Source organism: Microcaecilia unicolor, chromosome 1 (genome assembly GCF_901765095.1).
Source record: "Microcaecilia unicolor chromosome 1, aMicUni1.1, whole genome shotgun sequence".
Lineage (NCBI taxonomy): Eukaryota > Metazoa > Chordata > Amphibia > Gymnophiona > Siphonopidae > Microcaecilia > Microcaecilia unicolor.
In genome coordinates this window covers 133,040,264-133,061,034 of record NC_044031.1, presented here as the reverse complement: position 1 = coordinate 133,061,034, position 20,771 = coordinate 133,040,264, and the positions used below count along the sequence as shown (strand labels likewise).

General features: G+C 48.7%; 1 protein-coding gene across 7 annotated transcripts in view; it reads right to left on the bottom strand.

Annotated features, from left to right (window-relative positions):
* VPS50 (VPS50 subunit of EARP/GARPII complex) overlaps positions 1–20,771 on the bottom strand; it is a 463,388-nt gene that overhangs the window by 29,582 nt on the left and 413,035 nt on the right. For all 7 annotated transcript variants that reach the window (XM_030200504.1, XM_030200521.1, XM_030200476.1 and 4 more), the window contains 2 exons: positions 18,287–18,383; positions 17,914–18,072 (listed from right to left, as the gene is read on the bottom strand). In XM_030200504.1, the coding sequence (XP_030056364.1) occupies positions 17,914–18,072; positions 18,287–18,383 (256 nt within the window). The remainder of the gene's footprint in view (positions 1–17,913; positions 18,073–18,286; positions 18,384–20,771) is intronic.

Here is a 20,771-nt window from a genome sequence, read left to right as displayed (position 1 = left end):
ATTCAGAAGCAAGCTTCGCCCCTTAGAACTCAATGTCTGTAAATAGGGGCCCCAAATCTGTGTAAACCATGCTAAGCTCTTCGGGGACCCCTTAGCCCCCCTGGCTTCCCAAGTAGCCAACAAATGTACTTGATTTCTCCAATGCCAGTAGGCTGGCACCTCCGGTACCGTCCAGTATTGTAAGATGCTTTTCTGGGCCACCAAGCACATTTTACGGCTCAGGATCCGAGCTGTCTTGGAACACCTACCAAATGCCCCTTGCGTGTTCAGCACAAAGTGTTCCCAGGATCCTATCACAGGGGTCCCCAATATTTGAGTTAAGAATTTAGTAATCTCCCCCCAGAAAGCCTTCACTCCGGGGCATGCCCAGAAGGCATGATATAATGTGTGTGGGTAATGGCCGCACTTAACACATGTGGCCCCTTGCAGAAAATCTACATGAGCCAGTTGTTGACCCGACATATAGGCCCGTAGAACAACTCTATACCCACTTTCCCGGAGTCTCTCGTCCTGGGTGATGGCTGGGATTCCCTGCAATGTGAGCCCCACATTCCATCCCGTTAATGTTGTCCCCGATTCCTGTTCCCATTTTTGCTTGATTTCTGTAAAGTTTTTAGGGGGCTTGCGCCTAATCAAAGCTCTATAGAGCGCTGACACTGACAGTCCCGTGGCTTCCATTTCCCCGAAAAAATCTTGTAGTTTGCTTCCCAATCGTTGCCGTAGCAGGTCTGGATCTAATGCTGAAATGTAATGCTTAACTTGGACATACGCAAACCTAGCCCCCCAAGCCACCCCGATCCGAGACTGTAGTTCCTCGTACCCTATTAAATTCCCCTCTTCACTTAGTAGGTGTTCAATCTTGGTTATTCCCATCCGCTCCCACTCCAAGAACGTTGGGTTATCTAGGCCTGGTAGGAAAGCTGGATTCCCCCTGAGAGTCAGCTGATCTGAAGTCGAGGGACTCCCCCCCACTGCCTGTGTTAGTCCCTTCCATGCCTCTCGAATGGACTGTAGCATCACACTTTTCCTCAGGCAAAGTGGGAGTTGCTTACGTGTAAGATGTAATAACGAAAAAAGTTCATATGGAGCAAAGAATTCCCTTTCCATTTTTATGGGGGTGTAAATGCAAGTTTGTGTGAACCAGTCCCCTAAGTGTCGGGCCAGGCAAGCCTGATTATATAAAGACAAATCCGGTATCCCCATACCACCCCGTCTCCATCCTCCTATCATGTATTTATATCGCAGTTTAGGTTTCTTCCCCGCCCAGCAGAATTTACTGAAAGACTTATGTATATTTTTCAAGTCTTTGCTTGTCAGTCGGATTGGTAATGTCTGTAACAGATACAGCCATTGTGGGAAGAGGACCATCTGTATCAGATTCACCCTTCCCCTCAGCGATAGGGGAAGAGGGCCCCACTTCTCCAGCTGCTTCTTAGTACCCTCCATAAAAGCCGTATAATTTATAACATGCAACTTCCTCAAGTTCAGGGTCAGCCTAATTCCCAGATATTTAAACGCTTCCTCCGCCCAACTCAAGGGAAAGTCTCCACCCATCTTGCGCTTCACTTCCGCGGATGATGCTAGTGCCTCTGATTTAGTTAGATTTAAACGTAGGCCTGCAAAATCACCATATTCCTTTATAATTTCCATTAAGGCCGCAAAAGAGGCCTGTGGATCTGTTAACAGTACCAGTAGATCATCCGCAAAAGCCGCTATTTTAAATTGAGACGACCCTACCTCTATCCCCTTTACCGATGGTATATCTATAATATCCCGAATCAATGGGTCTAGAGTCAGTACAAATAAAAGGGGGGACAGCGGACATCCTTGTCTCGTTCCCCTGAATATCGGAAAGGTTCTTGATTCCATTCCATTTACCAAAATCCTGGCCTGAGGGGAATGGTATAGGGCCCGTATCGCTGACATAAACCGCCCGGTAAAGCCATATGCCTCAAGTGTGGCAAACAGGAAATCCCAATGGACCCTGTCGAACGCCTTTTCAGCGTCGAAGCTTATAAGTAAGGACGGTGTCCCTTTCCTACCCCTTGTCTCCAATGCTGTTAAGATTTTCCTTAGGTTTTTTGCCACTGTTCGCCCCTCCACGAAACCCACCTGCGTCTCATGTACCAGCTCCGGCAACACCCTTGCCATACGGTTAGCCATGAGCTTAGCCAGTATTTTCGCCTCTACATTTAGCAGAGAGATTGGCCGGTACGATCCTGGTTGCTCTGGGTCTTTACCTGTTTTTGGCAGCACTACAATCTGCGCCAACGCCAAATGAGGCGGCAATTCCTCCTTGTCGATTATTCTGTTAAAATACTGAGTCAGGGTTGGTATTATGTCCTCCCCCATCATCTTATAAAATTCTATCCGTAATCCGTCCGGACCGGGCGCTTTGAGCAATTGGCTCCTCGCTATTACCACCGCTACCTCTTCCTCCTGCACAGGACGATTTAACTCCTGCACATCTTGCTGTCTCAGGGAGGGCAAATTAAGATTGTTCAGATAATTAATCCCTTGGAGCCCCTGGTCCAAAGGGCGATCATACAGCTGCCTATAAAACCCAAGGAAAACCTCACAAATAGCCTCATCTGTCCGCACTTTCCCTCCTTGACCATCCTTTAACTGGAGCACCCTACCTCCCCCCCCTTTTGGGCGCGCCAATCTGGCCAATAAGCGACCTGTCTTATTTCCATACTTGTACAGCTGGTATTTATAATAGGTTAAGGATTTGGTGGCTCTTTGGTGTAACAGCTCATTGAGTGCCACTTGTAATTCCAGTAGTCGCATTCTATGCTCCCTCTTATGCGTTCGACCAAACAGTTGCCTGGCCCTACACATCTGGGCACTTAATCTCAGTATTTCCCTGTTCCGCGCTGAGCGCGCGTAATGTGTGTAGCTAATTACTTCCCCACGGAGCACCGCTTTCGCGGCATCCCAGAACAATACCGGACTATCCCTATGTTCCCTATTTGATGACTCATATACTCGCCAGCACTCCCTAAGCTTCTCTCTCAACCCCACGTCTCTATACATCTCCACTGGGAATCTCCACAAACCATATCTATGAGCCCTGGGTCCCATCTCCCAGTCCATGCTCACCCAGGCATGATCTGAGATTGTATACGGTCCAATTTCCGTTTTAGTTATTTTGCCAAATAAATCTTGTGAAGTTAGGATGTAATCGATTCGTGCCTGGGTGTCATGTGCACGGGAGAGGTGCGTATAGTCCCGTTCCATGGGGTGCAGAGTTCGCCAGATATCAATCAAATCTAATAGGTTCCCCAATCTTTTTAAGCCTTTGTTTGATGCCCCCAAGTCGCTGCGAGCCCCTTGAGAACAATCAAGCTGGGGGTCCCACACCGTATTAAAGTCTCCGCCCACTACTACCGGTACTCCTGGGTGATCCGCTAGGTGTCCCAGTACCTCTTGATAAAACTTCTTATCGTATTGGTTGGGGGCATAAATATTCCCGAGTAAGATTTTTTGACCCTTGCTCTCCATTTCCACCACTACATATCTCCCCCCCTGGTCCACATATATGGGTTTGATCGCTGCTGCTACCCCCTTACGAATTAACACCGCCACCCCCCTTTTCTTCCCTTGGGCTGCCGCTGCCACGCATTCCCCCACCCACCACGTTTTTAATTTAGCATGTTCCGCCTGACTGAGATGGGTTTCTTGTAATAGAGCTATATCAACCTTATGCCTCTGTAAATGCTGTAAAATTTTTGTTCTTTTTATTGGGGAGTTAATGCCTCCCACATTCCATGTTACCAACTTTACCATATGTGTGATGTTTTGAGACACTCAAGTATATCATCCCTATAACGAGACCCGAGCAGGCGTCCCAGCCTCCGCCCCCCCCAAGCCCACGTTCGTCTTCCCAAATATAGTCCACTTGCCTCTTAGCCTTCTGCAGATTTGTTTGCCCCTTAAACGTCCGTCTTCATATCGTGTTAAATCTTGATAAACTCCACTATTCCCCGGACTCCCCTTCCCCCTCCCTCCCCCCCTCCCCCCACCCCCTTTCTGTACCCTACCCCCCAGTTCCCTTGCTCCCTGTGTGGGAACCATCACGTGTAGACACCCCCTCCCCCCCTTCCCATTTTCTCAGATTCCCCCATAGGCTCCTAACTTCCCCTTCCAATTTTATATCCCTATTCCTCATCACATCCCCCAACCGTAAGCAGTTTTTATCCCTCTTATACAACAAAACATTGTCAACTGATCAACACTTAAACATTAATGTTTCCAAACCCATCTTTAACTCATTGTCCCCATTTCGTAGCTTACACTTCCCAAACCTATGCATTCAGGTCACTGTCCTCCATTTTGATTGTAGTTCCTGCCAGCACGTGTTCCACCCTCCATTCAGGTCTCCGCGCCTTCTTCTGCTTTATCCGCAAGCTCTGTTTCCAGTTGGGTCACAAAGTCCTTCGCCTCCTCAGCTGACCCAAATGACCTTGTTGTCCCCTTATATGTTACCCTCAGAGTAGCCGGATACGTTAAAGTAAACCGCACCTTCATGGCATACAGTTTAGTACACAGGCTTGAAAACGCTCTCCTCTTCCCTGAGACTCCAGCTGAATAGTCTTGAAAACACAGGACTTTTTTATTTTCATATGTTAGGGCACCCTCGGATCTTGAGGCCTGAAGGATATATTGCTTGTGAGCAAAGTTCAACACTTTCATTATAATCACTCGCGATCTGGAGCCCTCTGCCTGGCGGGGACCTATGCGATGTGCTCTCTCTATTCTGAGGGGGCCCATACTGGCAGGAAAGTCAATTTTGTCTGTCAGCCATTGTTCCATCGTCTTTGCCAGATCTTTTCCCCCCAGGGCCTCTGGGATCCCCACCAAGCGCAAGTTATTTCTCCTGGATCGATTCTCCAGGTCTTCTACTTTTTGCTCCAGGTCCAACAGCCTTTTCTTGAGGCTTTTCTGCTCTCCCTCCACTTCCGTTACTCTGTCCTCCACCTGGCTGGTTCTGGTCTGAAATGCCACACATTCTCGGGTCAAGTCATCCATGTGCGCCTGCAGCCTCTCCAGTTTTGTATCTAGCGGTGTCAGCCGCCTCTCCAACATCTCCTCCAACACCGCGGTCATCTCCGAGGTTATCTCCGCGACCCACGCGGAGGCGACAGAAGAACCGGCGCTTTGCATCGGAGACGCCATCTTGGCTTCCGCCGGTTTATTTCTGAGCTTCTCTTTTTGCGCCGCTTTCGATGCCATTTCGTGGCTCCCGCTTCTCCCGCTTGACTGCACGGCGTTCCGCTCGTTGCCCGCTTTCAAATTATTGGTTTTGGGATTTTTATGTTCGGTTCAATGCGCATGGGGAGAGTTCAGGGGCCGGAGAGAGTTCTTTACATGCGACCTCTCTCCGGCATGGCGTCACGTGATCCAAATAAAAAATTTTAAAGAAAGGATGGAGAAGAAAGTTGAAAAGAATTCCATTGATTGAGAGAGCAAGATAGGATGTTCGATTCATTCAAGGCAATTTCTGGTAAGGGGGTGGAGAAGATATTAAGGGGGTTTAAAAGTTCTGGTAGTAGATAGGATCTACTTCCAACCAGAATGATGCAGCAATTAGGAGGGGCATGGTTACAGCCTCAGGTTCATTGCTGGAATGACCAGACTAGGCAATAGGAGAAAAATGCCCAGGGTAATTATGACAAAGCCTCATGGCAGAAGGATCTTGGCATTAGGTCTCACTGAGCTGAAGAAAAAGTAGAAAGACGGTATAACTAGGCCAGAAAAAAAAATCAACTTTTCCTGGTATTCCTGGATAATCTATTTACTTTTATTTCATTATTCATTTTTATTTCCAGCTTTTCCTTTCTTCTTTCTTTTTCATACTCTCCTATCGTGCTAAACATGTCTTTCTCATCCAAAAGGGTCTTCTTTTTCCTGTCTTTATCCTTCTTCAGTCTTTTTTTCTATTTGATTCTCCATATAATTATTCCCAGTGTAATTTAAAAGCCTAGAGTAGGCAAATATTTGTGCTTCTTCTGATTATTTTTGATGTTAGGAGTAAGAAAGTGGTTCTTGAGCCCTGCATCCTCCTCCTTTGGAGGGGGGGGGGGGGGGGGGCAGGGGAGGAGTAGATTGGCCTGTGCAGCATATTATCCTCCAGGGAATAGAAACAGATTTTATTTACTTATAGCCCACAAATTCAAAGTCCTCAGTGAATTTTAAAATATACAGGATATTTTCCTCCTGGGAGTGGAAATAAGGAGATGGGTGTGGCCTATGTAGCACACTCTTTGACTTACAGTTGCCTCTTTCTGGCTTCCAAGACTGATGTGTGGATGGAAGCAGGGATAGCAGAAGGCCATTGGCAGGGGCCTTGTTGGAAGTAATCCCTGGTTTGAGGCTTGAGTGGCAGGAAGAAAAGCAGCTCTTTGCCATCCTTTCCATTCCCCCACTGGGCTAAACCTGAGTGGCAGCAGAGAAAAAGCTGTCACTTGACAGGCTAGCCTAAACATGTCAAGAAGAAAAGAACTCCTCCTACTGGGGTGGGCAGGGGATAAGATGCTGAATAATACATTCAGTGTGGCCTGAGACGCACTGGTGGGTACAACGAAGCAGTTCAAGTTGGGCTACTTAGTCAATGGTTGCAGAACAGCTGCTACAAGTGGAAGGCTGTAGGGCAGATTGCATGCTCCATAGACAAAGACAAATCTTGAAGTAGCACAAAACCGAAATGCTATGTCTATACCACTAAAGGAAAGAGAGGGGAAAAAGTAAGCTCTCTTAAACAAGAGGATATCAACTATATAAGCAGCAAGGCTATTTGATTAGTATAATCAATTAAGTTTACTTACTTAATTATGAATAAAATTAAAGGCTTCCAGTATTCATACAAATTGGGAACCACAGAGTTGGAGGGTTGTAGTGAGATATATGTATATTTTAAATGTCATCAAAGAAAAGCTTTAGCAACTCAGTGATTTTTAAAGCTGTTCAGGTTGCCTTTTAAAACCGATACACCTGGCTACTGACATCTGTACAGTGAAGATACATACCTGTAGCAGGTATTCTCTGAGGACAGAAGGCTGATTGTTCTGACGATTGGGTCGACGTCCACATCAGCCCAGGATCGGAAGGGTTTGCTAGCAAAATCTGAAAAATCTTTCAGAGTCTTCTGGCGCGCAGACTGGTTTCCCTCCCGTCGCGTGAGTAAGTCCCTCAGTGTAGTCCAAAAGCAAGAGAAGAACAACGAACTCCAAAGGGGAGGAGGGCGGGTTTGTGAGAACAATCAGCCTGCTGTTCTTGAAGAATACCTGCTACAGGTATGTATCTTCACTTTCTCCGAGGACAAGCAGGCTGCTTGTTCTCACAATTGGGGTATCCCTAGCACCCAGGCTCACTCAAAACAATGAACATTGGTCAATTGGGCCTCGCAACGGTGATGACATAACAGAGATTGACCTGAAAAGAAACACAACTGAGAGTGCAGCCTGGAACAGAACAAAAAAAGGGGCCTAGGAGGGTGGAGTTGGATTCTAAACCCCGAACAGATTCTGCAGCATCGACTGCCCAAACCGACTGTTGCGTCGGGCATCCTGCTGAAGGCAGTAGTGAGATGTAAATGTGTGGATTGATGACCACGTTGCAGCTTTTTCAAATCTCTTCAATAGAAGCTGACTTCAAGTGAGCCACTGTCGCAGCCATGGCTCTAACATTATGAGCCGTGACATGGCCCTCTAGAGTCAGCCCAGCTTGGGCATAAGTAAAGGATATGCAATCCGCTAGCTAATTAGAGATTGTGCATTTTCCGATGGCGACTCCCCTCCTGTTGGGATAAAAAACAAACAAACAACTGGGCGGACTGTCTGTAGGGCTTTGCCTGCTCCACGTAAAAGGCCAATGCTCTCTTACAGTCCAAGGTGTGCAACTTGTCTTCACCACGGCGGGTATGAGGACGGGGAAAGAATGTTGGCAAGACAATTGACTGGTTCAGATGGAACTCCGACACCACCTTCGGCAAGAACATGCGGAGGACTACTCTGTTATGATGAAACTTGATATAAGGTGCATGCACTACCAGGGCTTGGAGCTCACTGACTCTACGAGCTGAAGTAACAACCACCAAGAAAATGACCTTCCAAGGTCAAGTACGTCAGATGGCAGGAATTCAGTGACTCAAAAGGAGCTTTCATCAGCTGGGTGAGAACGACGTTGCGATCCCATGACACTGGTAGAGGTTTGACTGGGGGCTTTGACAAAAGCAAACCTCTCATGAAACGAACAACTAAAGGCTGTCCAGAGATAGGCTTACCCTCTACATGTTGATAAGCACTAATTGCACTAAGGTGAACTCTTACGGAGTTGGTCTTGAGACTAGACTCTGATAAGTGTAGAAGATATTCAAGCAGGGTCCGTGTAGGACAAGAAAAAAGATCTAGGGTCTTGCTGTCACACCAGACGGCAAACCTCCTCCATTTGAAAGAATAACACTTTTTCATGGAATCTTTCCTGGAAGCAAGCAAAACTCGGTGGACACCCTCTGAAAGACCCAAGGAGGCAACTAAGCTCTCAACATCCAGGCCGTGAGAGCCAGAGACTGGAGGTTGGGATGTAGAAGCGACTCCTCGTTCTGGGTGATGAGGGTCAGAAAACACTTCAATCTCCATGGTTCTTCGGAGGACAACTCCAGAAGAAGAGAAAACCAGATGTGACGAGGCCAGAAAGGAGCACCCAAGATCATTGTTCCGCGGTCTTGCTTGAGTTTCAGCAAAGTCTTCCCTACTAGAGGTGTGAGGGGATACGCATACAGAAGGCCTGTCCCCCAATGCAGGAGAAAGGCATCTGATGCTAGTCTGTCGTGGGCCTGAAGTCTGGAACAGAATTGAGGGACTTTGTGATTGATCTGCGTGGCAAAAAGATCCACTGAGGGGATGCCCCACACTTGGAAGATCTTGTGGACAATGCCCATGTTGAGCGACCACTCGTGAGGTTGCACTGCTCAACCTGTTGGCCAGACTGTTTATGCCTGCCAGATATGTGGTTTGGAGAAACATGCCGTGAAGGCGCGCCCAAAGCAACATACGGATGGCTTCCTGACACAGAGGGCGAGATCCAGTGCCCTCCTGCTTGGTGGTGTAATACATAGCAACCTGATTGTCTGTCTGAATCAGAATGATTTGGTTGGACAGCCGATCTCTGAAAGCCTTGAGAGCGTTCCAGATCGCTCGTAATTCCAGGAGGTTGATCTGAAGACCCTTTTCCTGAAAGGACCAAACTCCTTGAGTGTGAAGTCCATCTACATGAGTTCCCCACCCCAGGAGGGATGCATCCGTCGTCAAAACATTTTGTGGCTGAGGAATTTGGAATAGACGTTCCAAGGTCAAATTGGATCGAATGGTCCACCACTGAAGGGAATTGCAAAAGTCGGTGGAGAGATGGATCACATCCTCTAGATCCCCTGTGGCCTGGCACCACTGGGAAGCTGATCTCATATGTAGGCATGCCATGGGAGTTACATGAACTGTGGCCATGTGTCCTAAGAATCTCAATATCTGCCGAGCTGTGATCTGTTGAGACGCTCGAGCCATGGACATGAGGGCCAGGAGATTGTCTGCCCTTGGCTGGGGAAGATAAGCTCGAGACGTCTGGGTGTCCAACAGAGCTCCAATGAACTCCAATTTTTGAACCGGGACTAGATGGGACTTGGGATAATTGATCACGAACCCCAGTAGCTCTAGCACTAGAACAGTCATCCGCATGGATTGTGGAGCGCCTGCCTCCGAGGTGCTCTTCACAAGCCAATCGTTGAGATAAGGGAACACATGCACTCCTAGTAAGCGTAGCAATGCTGCAACAACTGCCAGGAACTTTCTAAAAACCCTGGCGCAGACGCGAGACCAAAGGGCAGTACACAGTACTGAAAGTGCTGAGTTCCCAACCGAAATCAAAGATACTTCCTGTGAGCTGGGAGTATCGAGATGTGGGTATAGGCATCCTTTTTAAGTCCAGAGAGCATAGCCAATCGTTTTCCTGAACTTTTCTCGGACTAGGAATTTGTTCAGGACCCTTAGGTCTAGGATGGGACGCATCCCCCCTGTTTTCTTTTGTACAAGGAAGTACCTAAAATAGAATCCCAGCCCTTCTTCCCCTGGTGGAACGGGTTCGACCGCACTGGCCTTTAGAAGGGCGGAGAGTTCCTCTACAAGTACCTGCTTGTGCTGGGAGCTGAAAGAATGAGCTCCCGGTGGGCAATTTGGAGGTTTGGATTCATTCCAGATTGAGTGTGTATCCTGAGCGGACTATTTGAAGAACCCACCAATCGGAGGTTATGAGAGGCCACCTTTGATGAAAAAATATCAACCTCCCCCCGACCGGCAAGTCCGGTACGGACACCTTTTCTGAGGCCATGCTGCACTGGAGCTAGTCAAAAGCCTGTCCCTTGCTTTTGCTGAGGAGCCGCAGGGGCCCTAGGCGCACGCTGTTGATGGGAACGAGCATACTGGGACTGAGCCTGAGTAGGCTGTCGAGAAGCAGGATTGTACCTATGCCTATTATAGGAATAGGGAGCACTCCTCCCTCAAAAAAACCTCCTAGATGAGGAGGTGGTAGCAGAAGACACCCGGCGGGAGAGAGAATCCATAGCATCATGGTGCTTCTTGATCTGATCGACCACATCCTCTACTTTTTTGCCAAAAAGGTTATCCCCCCGGCAAGGAACATCCGCCATTCGCTGCTGGATCTTATGATCCAGGTCAGAGATACGCAGCCATGACAGTCTGTGCATCACTATATCTTGAGCAGCTATTCGGGATGCCACATAGAAAGTGTTGTAAGTACCCCTGGCCAGGAATTTTCAACACGCCTTCTGCTGCCTGACCACCTGGTGAAAAGGTTCGGCGAGCTCCGGGGGAAGCACTTCTACCAAACTAGACAGTTGCCTTACCGAGTTCCACAAGTGGATGCTCGTGTAGAGCTGGTATGTTTGAATCTTGGCTGCGAGCATAGCGGCCTGATACGTTTTTCTCCCAAAATAATCCAAGGTCCTAGACTCTCTGCCTGGGGGCGCCGAGGCATAGTCCCTAGTACTCTTGGCTCTCCTGAGAGCAGAATCCACCACCATGGAATTGTGAGGTAGTTGAGACTTCACCATTACCGGTTCTCCATGGACTCTGTACTGGGACTCAGCTTTTTTGGGGACCACTGGATTAGAGAGAGGGAATAGCGAATGCTACATACCTGTAGAAGGTATTCTCCGAGGACAGCAGGCTGATTGTTCTCACTGATGGGTGACGTCCACGGCAGCCCCTCCAATCGGAAACTTCACTAGCAAAGTCCTTTGCTAGCCCTCGCGCGCCCGCGCGCACCGCGCATGCGCGGCCGTCTTCCCGCCCGAAACCGGCTCGAGCCGGCCAGTCCAGTATGTAGCAAGACAATACACTTCAAGGGAAGACACAACTCCAAAGGGGAGGCGGGCGGGTTTGTGAGAACAATCAGCCTGCTGTCCTCGGAGAATACCTTCTACAGGTATGTAGCATTCGCTTTCTCCGAGGACAAGCAGGCTGCTTGTTCTCACTGATGGGGTATCCCTAGCCCCCAGGCTCACTCAAAACAACAACATTGGTCAATTGGGCCTCGCAACGGCGAGGACATAACTGAGATTGACCTAAAAAATTTACCAACTAACTGAGAGTGTAGCCTGGAACAGAACAAACAGGGCCCTCGGGGGGTGGAGTTGGATCCTAAAGCCCAAACAGGTTCTGAAGAACTGACTGCCCGAACCGACTGTCACGTCGGGTATCCTGCTGCAGACAGTAATGAGATGTGAATGTGTGGACAGATGACCACGTCGCAGCTTTGCAAATTTCCTCCATGGTGGCTGACTTCAAGTGGGCTACCGACGCTGCCATGGCTCTAACATTATGAGCCGTGACATGACCCTCAAGAGCCAGCCCAGCCTGGGCGTAAGTGAAGGAAATGCAATCTGCTAGCCAATTGGATATGGTGCGTTTCCCTACAGCCACTCCCCTCTTGTTGGGATCAAAAGAAACAAACAATTGGGCGGACTGTCTGTGGGGCTGTGTCCGCTCCAGATAGAAGGCCAATGCTCTCTTGCAGTCCAATGTGTGCAGCTGACGTTCAGCAGGGCAGGAATGAGGACGGGGAAAGAATGTTGGCAAGACAATTGACTGGTTCAGATGGAACTCCGACACAACCTTTGGCAGAAACTTAGGGTGAGTGCGGAGGACTACTCTGTTGTGATGAAATTTGGTGTAAGGGGCCTGGGCTACCAGGGCCTGAAGCTCACTGACTCTACGAGCCGAGGTAACTGCCACCAAGAAAATGACCTTCCAGGTCAAGTACTTCGGATGGCAGGAATTCAGTGGCTCGAAAGGAGGTTTCATCAGCTGGGTGAGAACGACATTGAGATCCCATGACACTGTAGGAGGCTTGACAGGGGGCTTTGACAAAAGCAAACCTCTCATGAAGCGAACAACTAAAGGCTGTCCTGAGATCGGCTTACCTTCCACTTGGTAATGGTATGCACTGATTGCACTAAGGTGAACCCTTACGGAGTTGGTCTTCAGACCAGACTCAGACAAGTGGAGAAGGTATTCAAGCAGGGTCTGTGTAGGACAAGAGCGAGGATCTAGGGCCTTGCTGTCACACCAGACGGCAAACCTCCTCCAATGAAAGAAGTAACTTCTCTTAGTGGAGTCTTTCCTGGAAGCAAGCAAGATGCGGGAGACACCCTCTGGCAGACCCAAAGAGGCAAAGTCTACGCCCTCAACATCCAGGCCGTGAGAGCCAGGGACTGGAGGTTGGGATGCAGCAGAGCCCCTTCGTCCTGCGTGATGAGGGTCGGAAAACACTCCAATCTCCACGGTTCTTCGGAGGATAACTCCAGAAGAAGAGGGAACCAGATCTGACGCGGCCAAAAGGGAGCAATCAGAATCATGGTGCCTCGGTCTTGCTTGAGTTTCAACAAAGTCTTCCCCACCAGAGGAATGGGAGGATAAGCATACAGCAGACCTTCCCCCCAATCCAGGAGGAAGGCATCCGACGCCAGTCTGCCGTGGGCCTGAAGCCTGGAACAGAACTGAGGGACCTTGTGGTTCACTTGAGATGCGAAGAGATCTACCAGGGGGGTGCCCCACGCCCGGAAGATCTGTCGCACCACACGGGAATTGAGCGACCACTCGTGAGGTTGCATAATCCTGCTCAACCTGTCGGCCAGACTGTTGTTTACGCCTGCCAGATATGTGGCTTGGAGCACCATGCCTTGACGGCGAGCCCAGAGCCACATGCTGACGGCTTCCTGACACAGGGGGCGAGATCCGGTGCCCCCCTGCTTGTTGACATAGTACATGGCAACCTGATTGTCTGTCTGAATTTGGATAATTTGGTGGGACAGCCGATCTCTGAAAGCCTTCAGAGCGTTCCAGATCGCTCGCAACTCCAGAAGATTGATCTGTAGATCGCTTTCTTGGAGGGACCACCTTCCTTGGGTGTGAAGCCCATCGACATGAGCTCCCCATCCCAGGAGAGACGCATCCGTGGTCAGCACTTTTTGAGGCTGAGGAATTTGGAAGGGACGTCCCAGAGTCAAATTGGAGCAAATCGTCCACCAATACAGGGATTCGAGAAAACTCGTGGACAGGTGGATCACGTCCTCTAGACCCCCGGCGGCCTGATACCACTGGGAGGCTAGGGTCCATTGAGCAGATCTCATGTGAAGGCGGGCCATGGGAGTCACATGAACTGTGGAGGCCATGTGGCCCAGCAATCTCAACATCTGCCGAGCTGTGATCTGCTGGGACGCTCGCACCCGCGAGACGAGGGACAACAAGTTGTTGGCCCTCGCCTCTGGGAGATAGGCGCGAGCCGTCCGAGAATCCAGCAGGGCTCCGATGAATTCGAGTTTCTGCACTGGGAGAAGATGGGACTTTGGGTAATTTATCACAAACCCCAGTAGCTCCAGGAGGCGAATAGTCATCTGCATGGACTGCAGGGCTCCTGCCTCGGATGTGTTCTTCACCAGCCAATCGTCGAGATATGGGAACACGTGCACCCCCAGCCTGCGAAGCGCCGCTGCTACCACAGCTAGGCACTTTGTGAACACCCTGGGCGCAGAGGCGAGCCCAAAGGGTAGCACACAGTACTGGAAGTGGCGTGCGCCCAGCTGAAATCGCAGATACTGTCTGTGAGCTGGCAGTATCGGGATGTGTGTGTAGGCATCCTTCAAGTCCAGAGAGCATAGCCAATCGTTTTGCTGAATCATGGGGAGAAGGGTGCCCAGGGAAAGCATCCTGAACTTTTCTTTTACGAGATATTTGTTCAGGGCCCTTAGGTCTAGGATGGGACGCATCCCCCCTGTTTTCTTTTCCACAAGGAAGTACCTGGAATAGAACCCCAGCCCTTCTTGCCCGGATGGCACGGGCTCGACCGCATTGGCGCTGAGAAGGGCGGAGAGTTCCTCTGCAAGTACCTGCTTGTGCTGGAAGCTGTAGGACTGAGCTCCCGGTGGACAATTTGGAGGTTGAGAGGCCAAATTGAGGGTGTATCCTTGCCGGACTATTTGGAGAACCCACTGATCGGAGGTTATAAGAGGCCACCTTTGGTGAAAAGCTTTCAACCTCCCTCCGACAGGCAGGTCGCCCGGCACTGACACTTGGATGTCGGCTATGCTCTGCTGGAGCCAGTCAAAAGCTCGCCCCTTGCTTTTGCTGGGGAGCCGCGGGGCCTTGCTGATTCGCACGCTGCTGACGAGAGCGAGCGCGCTGGGGCTTAGCCTGGGCCGCAGGCTGTCGGGAAGGAGGATTGTACCTACGCTTGCCAGAAGTATAGGGAACAGTCTTCCTTCCCCCGAAAAATCGTCTACCTGTAGAGGTAGAAGCTGAAGGCTGCCGGCGGGCGAACTTGTCGAATGCGGTGTCCCGCTGGTGGAGAGACTCTACCACCTGCTCGACTTTTTCGCCAAAAATGTTATCCGCACGGCAAGGCAAGTCCGTAATCCGCTGCTGGACTCTATTCTCCAGGTCGGCGGCACGCAGCCATGAGAGCCTGCGCATCACCACACCTTGAGCAGCGGCCCTGGACGCAACATCAAAAGTGTCATAAACTCCTCTGGCCAGGAATTTTCTGCACGCCTTCAGCTGCCTGACCACCTCCTGAAAAGGCTTGGCTTGCTCAGGGGGAAGAGCATCAACCAAGCCCGCCAACTGCCGCACATTATTCCGCATGTGTATGCTCGTGTAGAGCTGGTAAGACTGGATCTTGGACACGAGCATAGAGGAATGGTAGGCCTTCCTCCCAAAGGAGTCTAAGGTTCTAGCGTCCTTGCCCGGGGGCGCCGAAGCATGTTCCCTAGAACTCTTAGCCTTCTTTAGGGCCAAATCCACAACTCCAGAGTCATGAGGCAACTGAGTGCGCATCAGCTCTGGGTCCCCATGGATCCGGTACTGGGACTCGATCTTCTTGGGAATGTGGGGATTAGTTAATGGTTTGGTCCAGTTCGCAAGCAATGTCTTCTTCAGGACATGGTGCAAGGGAACAGTGGACGCTTCCTTAGGTGGAGAAGGATAGTCCAGGAGCTCAAACATTTCAGCCCTGGGCTCGTCCTCCACAACCACCGGGAAGGGGATGGCCGTAGACATCTCCCGGACAAAGGAGGCAAAAGACAGACTCTCGGGAGGAGAAAGCTGTCTCTCAGGAGAGGGAGTGGGATCAGACGGAAGACCCCCAGACTCCTCGTCAGAGAAATATCTGGGATCTTCCTCTTCCTCCCACGAGGCCTCACCCTCGGTGTCAGACACAAGTTCACGGACCTGTGTCTGCAACCTCGCCCTGCTCGACTCCGTGGAACCCTGTCCACGATGGGGGCGTCGAGAGGTAGACTCCCTCGCCCGCATCGGCGAAGCTCCCTCCGCCGACGTAGTCGGGGAGCCTTCCTGGGAGGTGGCCGCGGTCGGTACCGCACGCGGGTACCGACGTCGGGGACCTCAACCTGGGCGATGGGCCAGCCGGCGCCACGCTCGACGGTACCGGTGGCGCAAGCACCGCCGGTACCGGAGGGGTAGGGCGCAACAGCTCTCCCAGAATCTCTGGGAGAACGGCCCGGAGGCTCTCGTTTAGAGCGGCACCGAGGCCGAAAAAAGGCCTACCCCGACGACGAAAGAAAACTTACCGGGGCAAAAAAGCTGGAAGTACGGGGAGGATTTACACGAAACCCGGCGGGGGGTTTCCGGAGCACTTCCCGACAAGGACAAAGCTTTCCCGAAGGAAAAAAACACGTTCAAACAAATTGGACGCGCGAGGTCGACTTTCCGGGGCTCGACACGGCGAAAACACGACCGTACCGAGTGCGGACAAAAGAAGACTGGCCGGCTCGAGCCGGTTTCGGGCGGGAAGACGGCCGCGCATGCGCGGTGCGCGCGGGCGCGCGAGGGCTAGCAAAGGACTTTGCTAGTGAAGTTTCCGATTGGAGGGGCTGCCGTGGACGTCACCCATCAGTGAGAACAAGCAGCCTGCTTGTCCTCGGAGAAGACCAGTTTCGCATAAGAACTTCCCTGAGTGTGTTATGCAAAGAAGCTGTTGCAACCTCTGTAGGTGGAGAAGGATAATCCAAGACCTCGAGCATCTCGGCCCTGGGCTTATCCACAACCTCCATAGGGAAGGGAATATCTTTAGACATTTCCCGAACAAAGGAGGAAAAAGAAGGACTCTTAGGCAGAGACATCCTTCTCTCAATGGGTGGAGTAGGATCAGAGGGGACCCCATAGGACTCTTCTTCAGAAAAGTATCTGGGATCTTCCTCTTCCTCTCATGAACACTCATCCTCGGTATTGGACAAAAGCTCTCTAAGAGCAGCCCGAACCCGAGCCTGTCTCGACGTCGAGAAGCGACGGCCTCGAGGGGATGTCGAGAAGTCGACCCTGCCTGGACTGCGGCAAAGCTTCCTCTGCTGACGTCAAAGGAGAGTCGACCCGGGTGGCAGCCGACGCCGATGTCGCAAGCAGCACCGAGGTCGGGGACCTCACCACAGGCCCCCCCTGAGACACTTGGGTTCATTTTTTCATCAAAGGGCACAGCTTACAAGCAGCAGGAAGATGATTGGGCCCAAGGCACTGGAGACACCACGCGTGGGAGTCGGTACCCGAGATGGTCCAGTTGCACAGAGTACAACGCTTAAAGCCGCTGGGTGTCCTTGATGACATGGATGGAAAAACGGCATCTGCGAAATTAAAGGACGCGATTATGCCAATTAAAAAGGCACAAAAAGGGAAACAACCCAACTGTGCGGCCTAAAAAAACAGTCGCGGCGAAAAGAAACTTAAAACTAGTGACTAAAACTAAGAAAATAAAGGAACTACTGTAGTTTTGTTTTTTGTTTAAATTTTGTAGAAAGACGAAATAAAAGAAAAAAAAATAAACAATCGCGCAGAGACTCTTCCTGGGCCAAGAGGAACACAGCGAAAAACGAAAGCAGTGTCATCTCAGACATGGAGAAAAAAAAGCACTGAGGGACTTACGCGAGAGGGGTGGGAAACTGGTCCACGCATGCGCAGTGCATGCCGCTCGCGTGCCAGAAGACTCTGGAAGATTTTCTGAGATTTTGCTAGCAAAACCTTCCGATCCTGGTCCGATGTGGACGTCGACCCAATCGTGAGAACAAGCGACCTGCTTGCCCTCGGAGAATTATGTATTATACTTACAATGATCATCTTACTATAATTATGCTGCTACAACAATATAGGTTGCCTATGCCAAGCTATACCTGTTATACGTTGCCTTGGTGGTTAATAAGTCTTTATAAATATTCGCAGATTACTTTTAAAATTAAACTATCTTAATTGTTGTTTTTGATTTTTAGGACTCATCAATTATAATATTAATTTGTTGTAATCATGAAATCTGCTGTTTTCCTAGAAACTATAGAGTTACCTTTAAAAGGGCATCAATATACATGTTGTGCTGTGACATGATTTCCTTCACATCCCATTTCACATTCGCCATAAGCAGCAGCATCTGCTCATAATCAATGGCTTTCGCTGCTACAATCCAGTAAATTGGTTTACGGAGTTCACTGGCAGTTGACACAGTCTGTGGCAGAAGTAAACACAAAATAAAATAAAAATAAAATAACACACACACACAAGAAAAGGAATCTTATTTAGTAATTTGGTCATGAAAAAATACTTTAACAGAAGTACTTGAAAAAGTAAAATGGGTTATTTTAAAAATGAAATACAATGTAAAATCTCACATTTTATTACTATTCATGAATCTCTTGCTTAAAAAAAAGATAGAGACTGACCTGAGAGTAGAACTGCTGGAGGAAAGGTTTCTTGGCTGCTGGCATCACAGAATCAAGATGTGTTTGGAGGAATTCAAACTGTTCAGCCAAAAACACCCTACAGAGATAAATAAATACTGCTATGACACAAGTGCATTTATAAGCTTTTCAACAGCCTGATTAACACGACAATAGCAAACCAAAAGAAAAAAGCAGATCAAAAAAGACAAAAAAATGGAACAGGAGGAGATCTTTGCCTTTTTTTTGTTTGTTTCTGTCTGATTAACACGAAAGACAACTTTACTGCTTATGAAACTAGTCAAGTGCAGTTTGTAAAATGACCCCTTTCCTTTACCTTCTTCTTGTCCTGCTGTTCATAAAATGTCAACTGTAAACCTGGTTATTAACGGTAGAACTTCAAAGAAATCATTGGGAGTACTATGAAAATGATTGAGGTATGCTTATTCAGTAATTTCTTTTACTTCTAAATCTTGTTGAGGCATGTTTAAATGATTTCCATTAAGTAGGCAATTTTCTAAGGGAACTAAATACCAAAGTATATAATATAATAACTCTTCCTCTCTACGATTCTCTTCCTCTCTATGATTCCCTAATGTGTCTATACACACGAACCTTATTCTACCACAACATTACTGTATTTGTTCATTCTGGAATTGGCGAACGTCTCTACGGTACTATTGAGCCTGCAAATAGGTGGGAAAATGTGGGATACAAATGTAACGTGGAGGGGCATAATCGAACGTCACCGGCCAAATAGGTCGCCGGCGATCTATTTTGGCGGTGGCGCAACAGCTGGCCGGAACCGTATTATCAAAAAGATGGCCAGCCATCTTTTTTTTCGATAATACGGTTTAGACCGGCCAAATGCCTTGGACGTCGCTGGGTTTGAGATGGCCGGTTTTGTTTTTCAGCGATAATGGAAAAAAATGTCGGCCATCTCCAACCCGGCGACATCCAAGGCATTTGGTCATGGGAGGAGCCAGCATTTGTAGTGCACTTACATGCCAGGACACCAACTGGGCACCCTAGAGGTCAGTGTGGTGGACTTCAGAAACAGCTCCCACATGCATAGCTCCCTTACTGTGGGTGCTGAGCCCCCCCCCCCAACCCACAAATATGCACCCACTAAAAGTGCTCCAGGGACCTGCACACACTCAGGCCTCTAGGACTTGTTGCTACTGTATAACCTTGGCACAGCAGTTGACACCTGAAGACTCATGTCTTTGAAAAAGTGCTTTATTTGAATAAGCACCTTTACTCACAGTTAACTGCAGATCAGAGGTTGTGCCCCACTGGCGAAGAGTCTCCCTGATACCGAGATTAGCAGTAGGTCCGAGCTGGCAGAATGCTGTACAATGCCCTCTTTCAGCAACATTCAAGGTAACAACGTTTTCTAACGTGGGTAACACATGAAAGGGAACCCTCCTCTCACCTACCAACACCCATCCTGTTAGAATATCAATGAAATGCTTTGATGTCCCCATGCATACCCCCCCCCCCCCACTCTGTCAGACTGTCAAAGTAATGCTTTGATGTTTCTCTTATATATACTATCTGCTAACACATTTGCTTATTTCCAATCTGACAAAGAAGGGCAACCTTCAAAAGCTAATCAAGAAATGTATTAAGTTATGTCCAATAAAAAAGGTATCATCTTATTTTCTTTTCCATGTTTTATTTTGTTTGATTTCTATTGATAACCTTTAAGAGTGGACTAACATGGCTACCACACCTCTCTACTTAAGTTTCCATGAAAATATTTGTTCACTAATGGGAACAACAGTATGGTTCTTTGATACTATTCAGCTTGAGAATTCCTTACTAGATAAATCTGTTGTGCCACATGATAATGCTATTCAGTTTTTTTTCTTCTTCTTATGTATAGTGGGTGGGAACATAAAAAATGGATTATAATATATCATTGTCTCCAATTCTGATTGCTTTAATTGGATTCAGTAGGAAACCTCTGCTATCCATGAATAACATCAATATTCGCCTCACATTTGCAAAAATACACCTGAATGATCCCCAAGCTTTTAACGCTACAAAATGGCAAACCTACAAGTTTTCAATATTCTAAAAGCAGCACTTTCCATAAAATAGGTACTACGTGCAGAAGATAATTTAAATTTGCCCCTTTTTATATACTACCTATGAAAGTTAACAAGGGCTATCTAAAGTAGGTAAACAAACTATGCTTTAGGAGGTGTAATTAATTCACATGTTGGTGAATATGTGAAAGGACACTTACCGCCTCATTGGGTATCTAGTTCCCTTAGGAGGTAAGTGGTCCCATATTAACTTTCAGTAGGTACCACATGCTAATGGGAACATTAAACGCATGGTCTGAAATAAAAATAGTGGAGAACACCTCCAAAAGGTGCCTTGTAAAATCTGCAGCTACCACACGGTAAAATCTTATAAGCTGTTGTAACTGCACATTTTATTTATTTATTTCAGTACATTTATACCCCGCCTTTTGCCA